At 42.5% G+C, this 15,135-nt stretch overlaps 1 protein-coding gene across 2 annotated transcripts in view; it reads right to left on the bottom strand.

Moving 5' to 3' along the window:
• The window catches only part of SHC4 (SHC adaptor protein 4), a 28,492-nt gene that overhangs the window by 1,722 nt on the left and 11,635 nt on the right, over positions 1–15,135 (bottom strand). Inside the window, exons 4-12 of one of the 2 annotated variants that reach the window (XM_072345902.1) lie at positions 12,490–12,553; positions 11,525–11,644; positions 9,918–9,971; positions 7,161–7,212; positions 6,449–6,575; positions 4,394–4,571; positions 3,448–3,508; positions 1,961–2,140; positions 180–433 (exon numbers count right to left, since the gene is read on the bottom strand). In XM_072345902.1, the coding sequence (XP_072202003.1) occupies positions 180–433; positions 1,961–2,140; positions 3,448–3,508; positions 4,394–4,571; positions 6,449–6,575; positions 7,161–7,212; positions 9,918–9,971; positions 11,525–11,644; positions 12,490–12,553 (1,090 nt within the window). The remainder of the gene's footprint in view (positions 1–179; positions 434–1,960; positions 2,141–3,447; positions 3,509–4,393; positions 4,572–6,448; positions 6,576–7,160; positions 7,213–9,917; positions 9,972–11,524; positions 11,645–12,489; positions 12,554–15,135) is intronic. The other variant, XM_072345903.1, reaches the window with a different exon arrangement.

Genomic DNA, 15,135 nt, shown 5'->3' with positions numbered 1-15,135 from the left:
TTTCCATGGTGCTTCAGTGCTTCTAAGTTCTTGAATTGAACTTTAAAAGCTACTGAAGTCACCCACTGGCCCAATTTAAATTAACTTGAAGGGAATCAGATCAGTTCCATGTCCAGGAAAGTATTTTGCACTGAAATAGCTGAGCAGCCCTCAGGTTTCCATATAAGAAATGTTCATACCTTGCCCTCAGGATCCACCAAGAGAAGATGCTTTGCTTGCCCACCCTGTAGTCCACTGAGCACATACTGACCAGGTGATGTTGTGCTCTCTCGCACCAAAAAATCCCCATCGTTGACTAAGAGGCTCTCTGCTGCTTTCCTGTTTAATTTGCCATGGTAACAATCTTCATTCCTTAGCTGTTGTTTTATTTGTGGCAGAACACAGAGACCAGCTGTGTTGCTTGTGGCACTCTGCTGCACAGTTTCTGGTAACTCTGAAATGAGATGAAAGGGAACACATTGGACACTTCTCCTAGAACTTTATCCCAAAAGGAAGAGAAAGACCATTTCTATAGCTTTTAAAAAATCCTAATGATTCAGTCTTGAAGCTGTGATCAGACCAACCTTGCAGAATGCAATAGTACGCAAACATGAATGCTCACAATCCTGAAGTGCATCCGGTAAAATTACCATATGATCTCCTCCCATACCTTAGATAGATAAACATTGGGTTGCTAGGCAACAGGGTTTGGAAAACATGCATTTTTCTGATGCTCTACTGTTTTGGGTTTGTATTTCTTTGGTTCTATTGAAGTCAAAGCTTCCCTGTTTAAAATAAGTAAATAAATTAATAAATAAAAATCTGTTGTTTTTAGCCTTTAAGATCTAGTCTTTCCTTCTTCTTCCTTAACAAGCTCTGAAGAGGCTGTCATGGCTCATTGGGAGAATCGTGTTGAGTGGCTCCAGCTATGTGCAGGAATGTAAGACAACATGGCCAATGTAGCCAGAAGGGAAGGATTACAGCATGATGCATCTGCTGTGAAAAAACGAACAATTACTGAATGTACTAACAAAACTGGGTGGTTTGGGATACAGCCAGTCAGACTGCAAATGATTCACAAGCAGCATTTTTCTAAAGAAAATAAAAAGGATACCACTTCTTCAATGAAATTGTGCAACTCAAGGGTCCTCAGGATATAGTCAGTTCCTTTTAGAGCATAACACATGCCTGGGTTAGAAATGTCTCAATGGTTACAGATTTCCTTTACAGCGGATATGATCCAGCCCTCAGCCCCCTTCTTTGTGTGTGGAGCCAACACTGACAGAGAAAACACCCAGTAGGAAACCATAAGATGTGATTAAATAAAGTATTTCCAATAATGAGGATAATCAGCAGCAACCACGTAGCCTCCTAATGGATATCCACCACTTGCAGTCTTTAAATCGAGACACTTAATTGGACATATATTTAATAGATAGTACTGATCAAACAATCTGCTTTGGATGTTATTGGATGAGATTCAGTGGTCAGATCACTTGTGCAAGAATTGAGAAAAGGCCGACATCATGTTCCTGCTTTGATCTTGCATGCTTATTGCCTGTGAAGCAAAAGCATCTGAGGTCATTTCTAGCTTAGAGTGGGTGAGATATGAGTGTGCAAGAGAGCCCTCTTCCTTGAGGCACAGTATAGTCCCAAGCTTTAATAGCATCTTAAAGACTTGTTCATTACCAGCTGAGGAAAATGTGATACTACTTGCTGTCACCGATCGACAACAGAAGATGGAAGATTATTCGATATACTCGCTGTCTGAACTTCTCACCTTTAATACCCTTTGCCTTGAATTTAAGGAGCAAAAAAAAACCAAACAAAACCCACCATAAAGGACTACCCTCCCCCTCCCTCACCCCTCCCCACTTTCTGTATTTCTTATGAGGAAACCAAACTCTTTCTCTTTGCACATGGCCACCAAGTTCCCTCTTTTCAAAGCTTAGAAAGACGCAGTATCATAAGAAGAACCTACTTGTGTGACTCAGTGGGCTCTCATGGATCTGCGTTGCTGCTGTACCCCGGGCTGTACAGACTGCAGATTGCAGGGCCTGCGTGTTGATGTAACATGGATCATCAAAGAGATCTGTTCTGTAGGCAGACTTCAATAACGTCGCATCTTTCTTTGTCTTCTGTGATCTTTCACCACAAGGACCTGCAATTAGTGTATAATCTGCACAGATGCCTTTTTCATTTCTAAACAAGTTAAAGTAACTGCAAAAAAAAATGGACTATGAATGTTGCTGTTCTTGTATATCCCATGAAAGTCATTGAGAAGGAAAACAAAAACTGGCAGATGAACTGTATTTTTCCTATGGCACAAGGTACGCTATTCAGAGTTAGAATGAAATTTTCAAAGATGTTCCACACTGGTTCAGTTCTGCTTCAGTTAATGTCAGCACTGAATCCCCTGCTGATTGAAAAGAAATTAATACATATGACTCTACAGAGACACAAGCTGTATGCATTGTTTGTTGCAAAGCCTCTTCCTTCCCCTCTGTACCACAAGCTTTGTGGGAAACTGAACAATTCTCTCTTGCTATTCTTGTGGAGCAGAGAAAAGGAGGAGGTCAGTGCTTTTGTGGCACTGCCTGGAGAGCCAAAGCCACATCTGTCAGGTTAGAATCCCAGCCTAAAATCAAGTTAACAGAATATTCCCAGCAGGATATGAAAATAATGCCGCTTTAGCTAGCCAAATAGCACACATATTTTTGCTCTTCAGCAAACATTTTAGTCATAGATCTATTCATTCATTCTTTTATTTGTTCACCCTCTCATTGCAAGAAACATTTGATTCTCCTTTCCTTAAATCAGAAATAACACAAAGAATTGAACCATCCTCCTTCAACAGTGTAACCTGTCTCTTTATGGCAGTGCAGGTGGGAATTCAAGGATGTCAGCATGCAGTGGAAGAGATGAGCTGGGGAAGCACACTCGGGGCATCAGCTGCAGCGAGTGAAATCCAGAAAGGGACAGAGGGTGGTGATCCCCTGGGGCACCAGAGAGCAGGTTCCTCTAAAGTGGGACTGATATGGGCCACGAAGCTCCCCAAGGAGAAGAATGGACACAGTTAAAGAGAGAAGCCAGTGATACTGAAATCAAGGTCACAGACTCCACTGAAACAGAAATTCAGTATTTGTAGGGGGAAGGGTTATTTTCAGAGACTGTTAAAGCAAAGAAATATCCTTCTTCAAGGCATATGAAAGAATTAAACAACAGAGAGCTACTGTACAGTATCATGGCAAGTAAAGTGAGTAATTCTGCCAGCGGACATGACAATGGATTAGTGCCCTTTTGAAAATCTGTGAGGCTTTCTTGTCTGCCCTTCATCTAGGAAACCAGAAGTGACCTACTCGGTGACCACTTTTCAACGCTGTATTGAAAGCAAAGGGGCATCCCTTCCAGCCAGCCTGCCCTGGTTACTTCATGCATACGCATAATGAAGGAAAACAGAACACATACCCACAGTTTTGTTTTCTTCTGGGCAATTTTCATATATGTTGATGAATGTCGGGCTGCCTGTCTGCAAAGAAATGGTAAAAATGGTCACATACAATAGATCCTTAGACTCTGGAGAGCTTTGGAAACAAAGTCAGGATTGTGGAGACTACCAGGTCTACAGCAGGGATTTAAGATAACACTGGAAAACAGATGGGGCACAGGACAGAGCCTGGGAATAGCCACCTCCAGAGACAATCCACACCTGGGAACAGCAGCTTCCTGAGCAACACCAACCAGCTGCCAGGAGGCGTGTTTGAATGTGCACCCTCTAAGCAAAGATGGTGCCTGCTTCACTGAATGGGGAAATGCTGGTGTTTCCAAGAACAAACAGAGCAGACTTTGAAGTCTGTACAGCAAACTGCCGGTTTTACTCCATAATGTTTTTCTGTTCCTGACTACCTCAAGCAAAAGCCATTTTTTTCCTACCATTTTTTGTAGCTACTGCAGCTGAGTTAATGGAATCTCATCAAATATTCCAGATGTAATTAATGCTGTATATACACTACAATCAGTTAATAATGTATGTATAGGTTGTAGAACATAATGGACAGGAGGAAATATTTACTGGATCACAGAATTGAGAGTCAGGAAGTCCCAGATTTTCTAAATGTTCTCTTAGCCATTCAGGTCTGTATCTATTTCCTTCTCACGGCTAACAAGTTAACAAGGGGATATTACTCCATCTCCTAAAAGTACTCTAAGGACAAACCAGTTAATCTTCAGAAAGTGCTTTGGGACTCAATTATGTACTAAGCATGATTAAATCTCGCCTAAAAAAAAAAAAAACCCTTTCCCAAGATAGTCAGAACCTGGTTCTGATGTTAACACCGTGCTTTACAGCACAGTAACACTTTATTATTCATTCCCATAACAGGCAGTGAATAGTTCTATCAGAAGATACACTTACCAAGCAGTGCTGCTTTTTGCACTGTATAAAACAGCCAGCCCTTTGGTCTGATGGCACTTTCATTCGCATGTCTAATACTCCACCAGCGGGAGGCTCTTTCCCTGGAATTTCATTGTAATATTCATGATCCTCCCTCTCCTGTAAATTCCCAGCTGATCCATCAGCACTTGCTGCCTCACTGAAACAAATGTGGAAATAAAAGCAACCGATGTTATCAACTGCTTTCTAGTGTAGGCAAACATCCCACGCATTCGTGCATCACAGAGTGAACAGATTAGCCATAGAAAGGTTGTAACGGAGTTTGGGCCTCAACTGTCAGAATTGTTTACTTCAATTCTCTCCAAATTAAAACTGGAATCCCCGTGGTTCAGGCTTCAGGGAGATCATCTCGGCACTGAACAGCCCAGATCCCTGGGATGCCAATGTGCTGTTCACAAAGGTATCCAAAGTGTCGACCATAAGAATGATCCCTCTGGCTTCTTGTCTCAAGTGTATAAATCCAGGGATGGGGACAGGAGTGGGGGGGTGACACAACTTACAAAAGAAAATTAAAACCTCATGTGGCATTTAGGCAGAAAAGTCTGCATCTGTTCCAGAAAAACAAACATTGCTACAAAAAAAATGCAGTCATCCTAAACGGAATGCACTCTGATTTTAATAATCAGAAACAATACGACTATTCTGTTTCAGCCTGAAGAAAACAGTGAATGACACAAAGGATGGTACCCAATGCTTTTCTTGAGCTAAAACAGAACGATGATAGCTTAAATGTACAGCTGATACACTGCAAAATAACTAGGCGCTTCCTGTACTGTCTCCGGTCCCAAAATAAAAAGCTCATCTCAAACCTTACTTCTCTGTTTAACAAGAATATAATTGGATAAAAGACCTCGAGCAAGAAAGAGATAAAGTTCAAGTAGTTGATTATGTGATATGCAGTGCAAGTATTTGATTATGTGATTCATAGTTGGAGGTGGGTGACTCATTCACACAGCAATATCCAAGTTCTGTCTGAGGACCATTCTCCAAGACTGGCTGCGGTTTCAGCTCAAGGAGGGAATTTAATTAGCATCTTCCATTTCTCTTTTCTGTGATTTACTCCTGGCATAACTTCGCAGAGTTTCATAGCAAAGACTCTTCCTGTGGCCATTGTCTCCAGGGTAAACAGAGTATTAGCGGTGGAATGCCAAGAAACACTATATGACAAAATAAATATAACCTGGAGGTGGTACTGCTGGCAAGGAGCAAAACCAGTTTTATTGCATTGTTCCAGGCACTGTACCAGTGACACTGCCTGCACACTGATTCTGGTTTTCAAGAAGCAGCAAGATGGCTTTACATCTTTACCTGCTTCTGAGAGGTAGCGAGGGATCAAATTCTACATTCTAAAAGACTGAGAAAAATCTGGCTCCTTAGTGAGAGCCATAAGCCAGACCAAGAACTGTGTGTCCAATGCACTGGAAATGGGGAACCAATTAACACTGGCCTCCACAGTTTGAGCAATGGGCTGAAGATAAGACTTTAAAATGCCAGGTGGTGGCTGGGTTGATTTTGGTATACAGGGCTCACTCAAGTCACACCAGGTGGAACTGCAGGTCACTGCTGGGTCATGAACAGAGCAGCAGAGAAGTGAATTACAACTGCTTGCATCCCCAGCACAGACTTTCTACAGCTGCAGCAAGCTTAAACTTGGCACAGCTCAGGACTGAGCTCAGTGTGCACCATATTTATAGAGCAAAACTTCTCCACTTCCTTTACCCTGCCCAAGTAAGGATGAGATTATTTGAACATTTGTTCCATTTCCTTGCATCACTTGAAATAAAGTGGTCTTAGCTAAGCACCTGTACAAACGTCACTGGAAACAATGGCATTTACTGGAATAATCTAATGTTACTCTACTGCTCTATGTACGCACAGCATGTATTACAGTTAGCACACATCCAGAATGCATAACCTAGACATCTTACTTATGGATCATTCTTTGAAGTACCATTGTTCTCTGAGAATTACTGAAGAGAAGAAAACTGCCAGAGATGTGACTGGGAACATGCTGACCTTTCATCAGAAGTCACCAGGCTGGATGGATTCTTCAGGTACTGTTTGAACCGGAGCTCAAAAGCCTGCCCTATGGTGTTTATCACCTCCTGGGCCATCCCATTGGGACACTCCAGTATGTGGCATGCTGCAAAGAGACACCTTGCTTTAATTAGGTAAATGTCCTTTATACAGAAAAAAATATATTAAAAAAAAAAAAAAAATATATATATATATATATATAGGGTCAATCTCTATTCTTTACAGCAGAAAAGCTGAGCAAGAAACTATCTAGGTAGCCTTAGGGCATTTAGTTAGTACTGAGATTTTTGATGTGCTATGGATGTTGTTCTGCATATATTTTAGGCATCATATCAACTCAATGAAAGAAACTCCATTTATGGCTCCTGCACAGAACAGCCCTGTATCTCCCACCCCAAGCAAGGTAGAGCCCCCTTTTGGCTGCCTTGGGAAGGACCCTGTCCCAGTGCAGAGCCAGCAGCTGGCACAAGTGCACTCTGACCTACAGATCCCCACTTAGTGGCACAAAGAACATGACATTTAGAGCCACATGTCTGCATGCAAACTGTCACCCCTATCCACACAGCAAAGTTAGAAATTGTATAGAATCTTGAGCTGCTCAGTAACTCTCCTTTTAAAACTCAAGCAAGTCCTTGGTAAAGATAAAGCAATCATAAAGACATACATAATGATTTGAAAATTGCTTCCATACCTCTCTGATTAACAGGATCTTTTGCTACATATGCAACGTAGTCTGTTGTATCCTTCAGGGAAGAACAAAACAAACGTTTTTAAAATTATCATTATGAACAGCCTTATCACCTAACAAAGCAACTCAGTACACAGAGAGATGTTCTTAGCTTTAAAAATAGGTTTCAGGAAACCTGAAGGTGCTGCACAAGGGGGTAAGGGAGTGATGCAGTGGTGGATACTGATGCAGTAATTAGCAATGCCTGTTCTTGTGATAAATGCAGGAGATCCTTTCACATTCATTGGGTTTGCAGTAAACTGTATTTTCATACTCTGCAAGAGAGAAGAAAGTCAGCTGGTGCCTCATTAGCAGACAGTGCTGAACACATCAGGGCAATGTGACTTCCAGCTACATCTTTTAGCTGGGGCAGCCCTCATTGATGTCTGTGGAATGCTTAAAAGTCTGCAAAGGCTGCATAGACCAAATCATTTCACCATCTGTGGCATTGAGATTGACTTTTAAAGACATCTTAGAGAAAAGGTGATATTTAAAATATCACAGAAGGCAAGAGGGATTCCATCTCAACCCTGCTGCCTATGCCAGTCTGGTTAACATCAGGTTAATTTACTCCGGATCTCAAGGCCACCGCTGAGATCAGGCAACCTCAGTATAATCAGTTGTCTGTTTCAGATTCTCTTCACAGCTAGTGCCGAAATAATAATCACTTTTTCTTGTGAAGCTGAAAAGGGATCCGAAATAGACAGAGTAACATTTCTAGTCATATTGCAAAAACAAAGAATGGCTTGATAATTCAGCTTTATAGTAAAAACGGTGAGGAAATGAATAACATTCTTTTAATTATTAAAGATGTATTTTGTTATTTTGGATCTTAAAAGTTGAATGGGGAAAAAACAATTGGCAGCTTAAAGGCACGGCTCTCTTGGGGGAAGATGTAATCAGCTGGCAGGAAACAAAGGCCCCGTTTGCAATATGCACAAGAACAACCATTTAATAATTCACAATGAATGACACAGGAGGCACATCTCAGGGTCAGCAGATCTTGTCCTAGATCATTCAAAAAAAAGAAAGCCCTAAAATCTCCCAAGGTGATATCATGAAAGCAAAGAAAGCTAAATATTTCTCATGCGCTTAGAAAACTCAATTTCCTTTCTCTCCCTCCCAGGTTTTTCTTAAGGCTCATAAATATTTTATGATATTTTACTTTTAAAATAAATTAGGTCCTGACTGTAACTAGAAAACTGAAGCAACTGGAGCAGTACCTGCTATTTTTATACCTTTGCAACGCTTTACATGCCTGCATGAATGACTTTGCTTTGAAATAAAGGCCCCTCTAGAACTGAACCCTGGCATTCCTTAACAGTGCAGAGCAACACAGAACTGTGCTCAGACCTCAAAAGTAGGGACAGTTGGAGAGACACATCCTATGGAAAATAAGGCTGGAAATATATCCCTGCCTGAATTATGCTGAGATGTTATATAAAGACAGACTTAAGACAGCCAGCATCTAGGACACGGTACATACTTCAGAGACAGGACAGTTCAAGGATATATATTAAGCTGTTTAACTATCAAGAAAACTGGAGTTTGAAATGAAGCTTCGTGATGCTCAGCACAACAGCGCAGCAGCACTTGGAGCTACCAGAAATGGTCTGCAAAGCCAAAGGACTGTATTGCACAGTGTAGTGTTAGGATAGCACAAGCACCTAGTGGTGAACGTCAGACTTCTCAAAACACCTCAGTCGTTAACAGGATCCTTACAGATCTAATTCTTTGGCACCAGCTCCATGCGGTGCTTCCCTGCTGGGTGCAGGACTGGCAGCACAGAGCCTGCACACGTGTTCCATCCCCACATCCCTGCCTCCCTCCCCAGCTCCAGGAAGCTCCTGCTCTCAGGCAGCTTGGGCAAAACCTCACCGAGCAGCTGGGCTCCTTACATCACCCCATGGCCCTCCATCCATCACACAGGGCTGGTTCTTAGCTATTTTCCCTTGACTGGTCCTAAACCCAAAGAGGCAGATTTGTCATTTTCCAGTCAAAGCTAGATCTGGTTTCCACTCCTTTGTTTCATAACACAAGAACAAGGGGACATTTATCAAAACTGAAAGGCAGAAAATTCCAAACTGATTAAAAAAATACAGTTGTCACAACACACAGAGTGTGAAATTCAGAACGCTGGGAACTTGCTGACACTGGAGAAGGGAATAGGACGTGTTTATGAATGACAAATTCCTCACAATAATTTCAATGAAAGATCTGGAAGAGGAAAGAAAACTCCTTGCATGATAACATCAGTGAGTTCATAACTATTACACTGTGAGAACACCTCATATCTGCAAGAAAAATAACGTCATGTCCATCTTATAGGAGCTTTGTTTGTCTTGAAATTCACCTCAAATGGCTGACGCTGACCTCTTCTGTAACACGGCATTAGATTACAGGGACCTCAGAACTAATGTAAATCCCAACTTCATATATTCTTATTTTCAGGATCCCAAGTCTGTGGCCTTGTGAGTTACCCTAGTCTCACCAATGGACAGTGGGAACAGTAACTCTACCTAGTTATCAAATCCCCACTGAAACTCCATTCAAAGACTCCTCTCCCAGGCCCCCTATCTATTTTAGACTCCTGGTCATGATGCAGAAGCATGGCATACTCTGTTAGTGCTTGCGGATAAGAAGGAATGAAGTATTTGCAGGTATTTTTGTTCTCATAATAATTTCATTATACCTGCAGAAGTCTTATAAATCAATACTTACTGGGTCACCTCCAGAAGCAAATGAGATGGACTGCATGTGATGGTTGGCAATAATCTGAAAAGCATGACAAATTAGTTAAACATGCTCACGTGCATTTAGAAAACAGCAGAGCAAGCAATTCAGTTCATGACAACCCCATCTATTAAGAAACACGTGGGCATATCATTTGTGAAGGAAGAAGCTAAAAATAGGAATATTTTTGGAGACTATTCATTCATGTTTGGTAACACCTACATCCTGAAAGGGATTTCAGAACAAGTTCAGACTCTGTTTCTGACCTAGTGAGTACACAGCTGCCTACTTGAGAGTTTCAAAGGAGAATGATGGAAGATACTAAATGCATTTATAAACTCTTGAAAAATTAAATTCAGTTCAAAATGACCAACAATCTTATTTAAACACATGGTGTATATAAGAGCAGCATTTTTACAAACAAACAGTGCCCACCGATGCTTGGACCATCTTGTCTCCCAGCACCAGCACCACATTGTTATGTGGCAGGAATTTTGCTAGGCAGATCAAGCACAAACTTTGTTTAAAACACTGCCTCATCTCTGGAGACAGGCTGCTTTTTATTATAAAATCAAGTGCAAGAGATTGTGCAAGTGGAAACACAATGAAACGTGGTGGCAGTGCAGGAATGGTACAAACAGGATTTTCGGCTCGGAAAGGCCTAGTAATGAAAGACGTAGGAAGAATTTCAAGACAGTCCTCCGAACACGTGCACGCATGTTAACAGGGCATGTCAGTGCACTTGGGAAGAGATCTGTTGGTCCAGATTTTAGTCCTGTATCAAAAAAGGAAGAGCTGAGAGGGCCAGACTTCACCTGCCAGCTCCCACAGTTTCCTCCAGTACAGGGAAGCCCTTTGCTGCATGCTGTAGCTGAAAGGAAGGGAGACCTCAATCCATTGGCCCTCCCAGCCCAGGAAAGCCACAGGAGCTGCCCAGCACTCAGGACAGCATCAAGTCAGTGCAACAGGTCCTCAGAGCCAGTGAGCTGGAACTACCTCTCTATTGCAGCTTGTAAGGAAACCCACTGCTGGCCTGGCAGAGACCATGCTGGAGCTGAAGGAGGAATCTGGTGGGCAGCACAAAGCTCCCAAACTCATCTGCCAAAGGAAGGCACTCCAGTCCCAGAGCAGACCCAGACTCCCAGGACTGTGCCCAAGCAGAGCCCAGGGAATCTGCACAGTATAACTGATGGTGCACATATATTACCCAGCTCTAATGTAGCTTTGAACAATAGCAAAGCTAAGCTCTAACTCATTATTTATATAATTTTATTTTACTCTAGGACTGTCAGAAACTCTACTCAAGATTAACACCTCGTTTACTCGACACTGTACAGAGAGTGACAGCAAGAGAAACACTTTGCCAAGTGCTCAGAGATCCCTAGATACAAAAGACACCATCACAAACAAAAAGGGCATGTATCACATCTTGAATTACCCCCAAGTGCTCTCATGTTAAAAATCAGCTTTACTGGGCATGCATGGGAAGACACTGGGTACTGCTTTCTGCTCAAGCACCATGCCTATCTTTCAGATGTCACAAAAAGAGAATATGGTAGCAAGGATAAAAGGACACTGGTTTACACGTAGCCTACCTGCTGTGTGTCAACGTTAATCAGTGTGAGGCTGTTTGTTGAAATGGTCAACTTTATGTTCACGCCAGAAAACTGAAGGTTACTTTTGCCAAGTACGGAAGACAGAAACTTAGCTGGAGGCTTTAAACACAGAAACAAAAGAAAGACAGTGTCAGCTGGCTTGGCTAGCAGCAGAAGCACATCAGAGTCAAGTAAAATTTTACAGCATCTTATTGAGAATGCAATGGGAACAAGGATAACAGCTTGATTATGGGAAATAGATCTTCTGACAAGCATCAGCTTTGAATTACACCTGTATGGATGCTTTTTATATCAATAATGGGGAAAAGAAGTGTTAAAGAAACAGAACCTCAGAGAGTTACATGTTATAGCTAGCTAAGGAGTTCTGAACAATTAATTTTCCCAGTGAACTCTGCTTCATTTCTTGAGGATGAAATGTTTCTCAGTAAATTAGGAAATTTTCTCATACATTCATTCTTCAGGAGTGTGTTTGCTCACTCTGATCTCCACAGATACCAAAGGAAACCAATAACTTCCCCTGAACACTGCCCCAAGGCAGCCACTTCCACTGCCACTCTCTACATGCCAGCCATTGAACGAATGACAGGTCCATTCAACACTGCCTTTCTCCTTGTTTGCAATACAAATAACCATCAGGTAGCCTTCTGATGAATGAGCTCCCTTTCATTATCCAAAAGGCCTCCTACATTTTACAGATCAGAACCTAAAACTCAGAAACCAATAAGCAGTACAGAGGCTGGTAGGAGCAGAGCTTTAACATCAGTGGAGAGGAGGGTCTTGCACAGCCCTGCCCCCAGAACACAGCAGGCTAAGTACTGCAGCACGCTCAGGTGAATTAATGCTCACTAACTCCAGCACAGATTGAACCTCGTTGGGGGAATCATGTATTCCACTTATCAGAAGCAGATACAGAAGAGCAATTGTTCAGCTGAAGCAGTACTTACCTTCCGCTTTCTTATCGCTCCATTTGTACCTGATACAGCTTCACACAGTCGGCTTATTGCTTCCCTACAAACAGGAAAACACAGCACAAACTGTTGGATCATTTAACATGCATCAGCTGTAATGGGGCCAGCGACCTCATGATTTATTGCTGTAATTCCACTTAGAAACACTTAAATCTTCTGGAAAGTCTTTCACAGTTGTTTTTCGTTCTTTTTCCCTCCCAGCGTTTAAAAGAAAAACCTATTTAATGAAACACAATAATTCAGTCTGCTTTGGAGTCATTCCTTTTCTTCATAAAATATATGAGCGTCACCTAATGACAATTCTTTGTTCCTAAATAAATCAATAAAACCAGCTTACCACAATGAAACCCAAAGGACCTCGTGCCTTCGAGTCCCTTCTCTCAGTAAGACTGGCAGGCAGCCTTCCTACCTGCCTTAATCCGTCTTAGTTAGAGCACCAGGGGGGTGCTGAGTGAGCCCAGCTGGGTGCCCTTATGGGCTCTCTGGTGTTCAGGAGTTATTCATTTTTGAAACAAGAAAAGAAGGAAAGAAATCACAGAAGTGACGTTTCACCTGCACTTCAGCCAGTTTCCCACACTTTTATATCACAAGAACATTCTTGCTGCTCAGCCTACACTGTTGGGGAGTTATGACTGACCATTTCCCAGTGCTGCCCCTGCTAGGCGTAACAGTTCTTCCAGCATTTGATTACCTAGGCTGTGCAGAGCGTCTGCCAAGCTGTGACATTCCTGGCCAAGACACAGGTTAGATATCTATGCATACAGCAAAGCAAATGCTTTGAGTGTCACTGCCGGCAGTGCTGTATCCCTCTGGGCAGGAGGCTTTTCCCTGGGAATGCCACACAGACCCTCTCATTTTCAAGGTGCACGGTTTGCTCAGCTGAAGCTGGATCGCAAAGCTGCTTCTCTTCGGCAAGGTGTTCTGTCGTAGTGCTTTGTAATGCCACAGCTCAGAGGGGAGGTTTGGAGGTTCAGCTTCTCAAGATTTTTGCAAACCAGAGGTCTCAGTTCACCTCTAGCCGCTATTTCCCAAATCAGGTGTCCTATCCCAGCCACTCAGTAACCTCTATAGGTGCTTCTCGCTTTGGAAAGCAGAAATGTAAAGCAGAATGTATTGGTGGTCTGTATCAAAGACAGCTATATTTCTCACTGAATGTAACTGTTACAAGCTGCATCTCTTTTTCTGGGCTTCAACAAAGCAAGTTCTGATGTATGGTCAGCCAGGTGATGCTTTCCACAAACAGAGCAGCATCCTGGGGGCAGTTAGCTCAGCAGCCGGGAAACAATCTTTTACTGGCAGCCATTGACTTTTCCCTGACTTACATTCATTGTTTTGAAGCCAGTGGAAAACTGTGAGCGACAGGATTGGGGTGTGCTCAGCAGATTTCCTTAACATTCCTGGACATCCTGGAGATGAGGGAAGGTCAGCTGTGCTGCAGCATGTCATGGATTCCAGGATCCAACCTGACAGCCTTATCTCAATAATCCAGCAATCACAGGTGGTACTGGGGCAAGTTTTCCACGTGCTATCCCTGCAGGATGTCCTGGAGACACTGAGCCAGGTTGGCAGGCAGTGGGCCAGATAGGCAGGAGGGCTGGAGCAGGTGGGCTGCCAGCATCTGTACCTAAAGCACTGGACAGAACTGATGTTAAAAGGAGGCTTCCTGTCAGAGAAGGTCCTGAGAAATGAAACCTGGATCCTGTCCAGCGTCACCAACAGCAGCCTGAGTGAAACCAGCTGGGAAGAAGAGCAGCATCATAGTGAACTGCTTGAGATGGACCAGACTCAGTTTACAAATGCAACCTTTTAAGCACAGCCTCTTTTTGTAGCTTTTCAAAACAAAGCACTTTTCTCTACACAACTGAAAATACGAAGTGAAATCCTGACATCTCTCTTGTTTAGCTTGGTGATATTATTTTGATGGTAGAAAGGGCAAAACTAATCATAACAGGAATGGCATCCTGCAGAATGATCTTGCAGATTCCAACAATCCATTTGGAAAATGAGAGCTCATCTTCTCATTCAATATTAAAGGAAATGAAAATCAGAGCCAAGACATTAAGGCTACCTGGAGCCTTCAAGTCTAGCTCTACCTAGAAAGAAAACCAGAAACTGAACAAACTGGAGAAACAGGGAAGTGTTCTATTTTGGTGACAAATGAGTTCCCAAACACTTCAAGCATCCTATATGGAATACTCAGTTGCAGACAAAGCTGTCAGCAGCAGATCCCATCCTGGTACAAGCACAACTTGTGACTGCCCACCTCACCACACTGCCATGCAATCGTCCAACAAACAGGAACAAAAAGATAAGCAAATTATTTCTAATTAAGTTTCTATTTCCTCTCTTTCCTAAGGGAAATCACCTTCTCACAGCTGCTCCTTGCTTCATATCATCAGATGGTTTTCCAGATGCCTTAACAGGCCTTCTCATATATGATTTTAAAGGTGTGAAAAGCAGACGTTTGATAATACCTTGCTGATAGAACTGAACATTTCTCATTTTCAATCACTTCCATGGGGCAGGTGGACCAGACCTGGAACCTTTGTAGGTCTCATAGTTATCCTATGGATGAACGTGCAGCTCTGTGGCTTCTGGGTTTTGCTTCTCCATTTTCCATCT

This window comes from Excalfactoria chinensis, chromosome 10 (genome assembly GCF_039878825.1).
Source record: "Excalfactoria chinensis isolate bCotChi1 chromosome 10, bCotChi1.hap2, whole genome shotgun sequence".
NCBI lineage: Eukaryota > Metazoa > Chordata > Aves > Galliformes > Phasianidae > Excalfactoria > Excalfactoria chinensis.
This window is presented reverse-complemented; position numbering and strand designations above follow the sequence as displayed.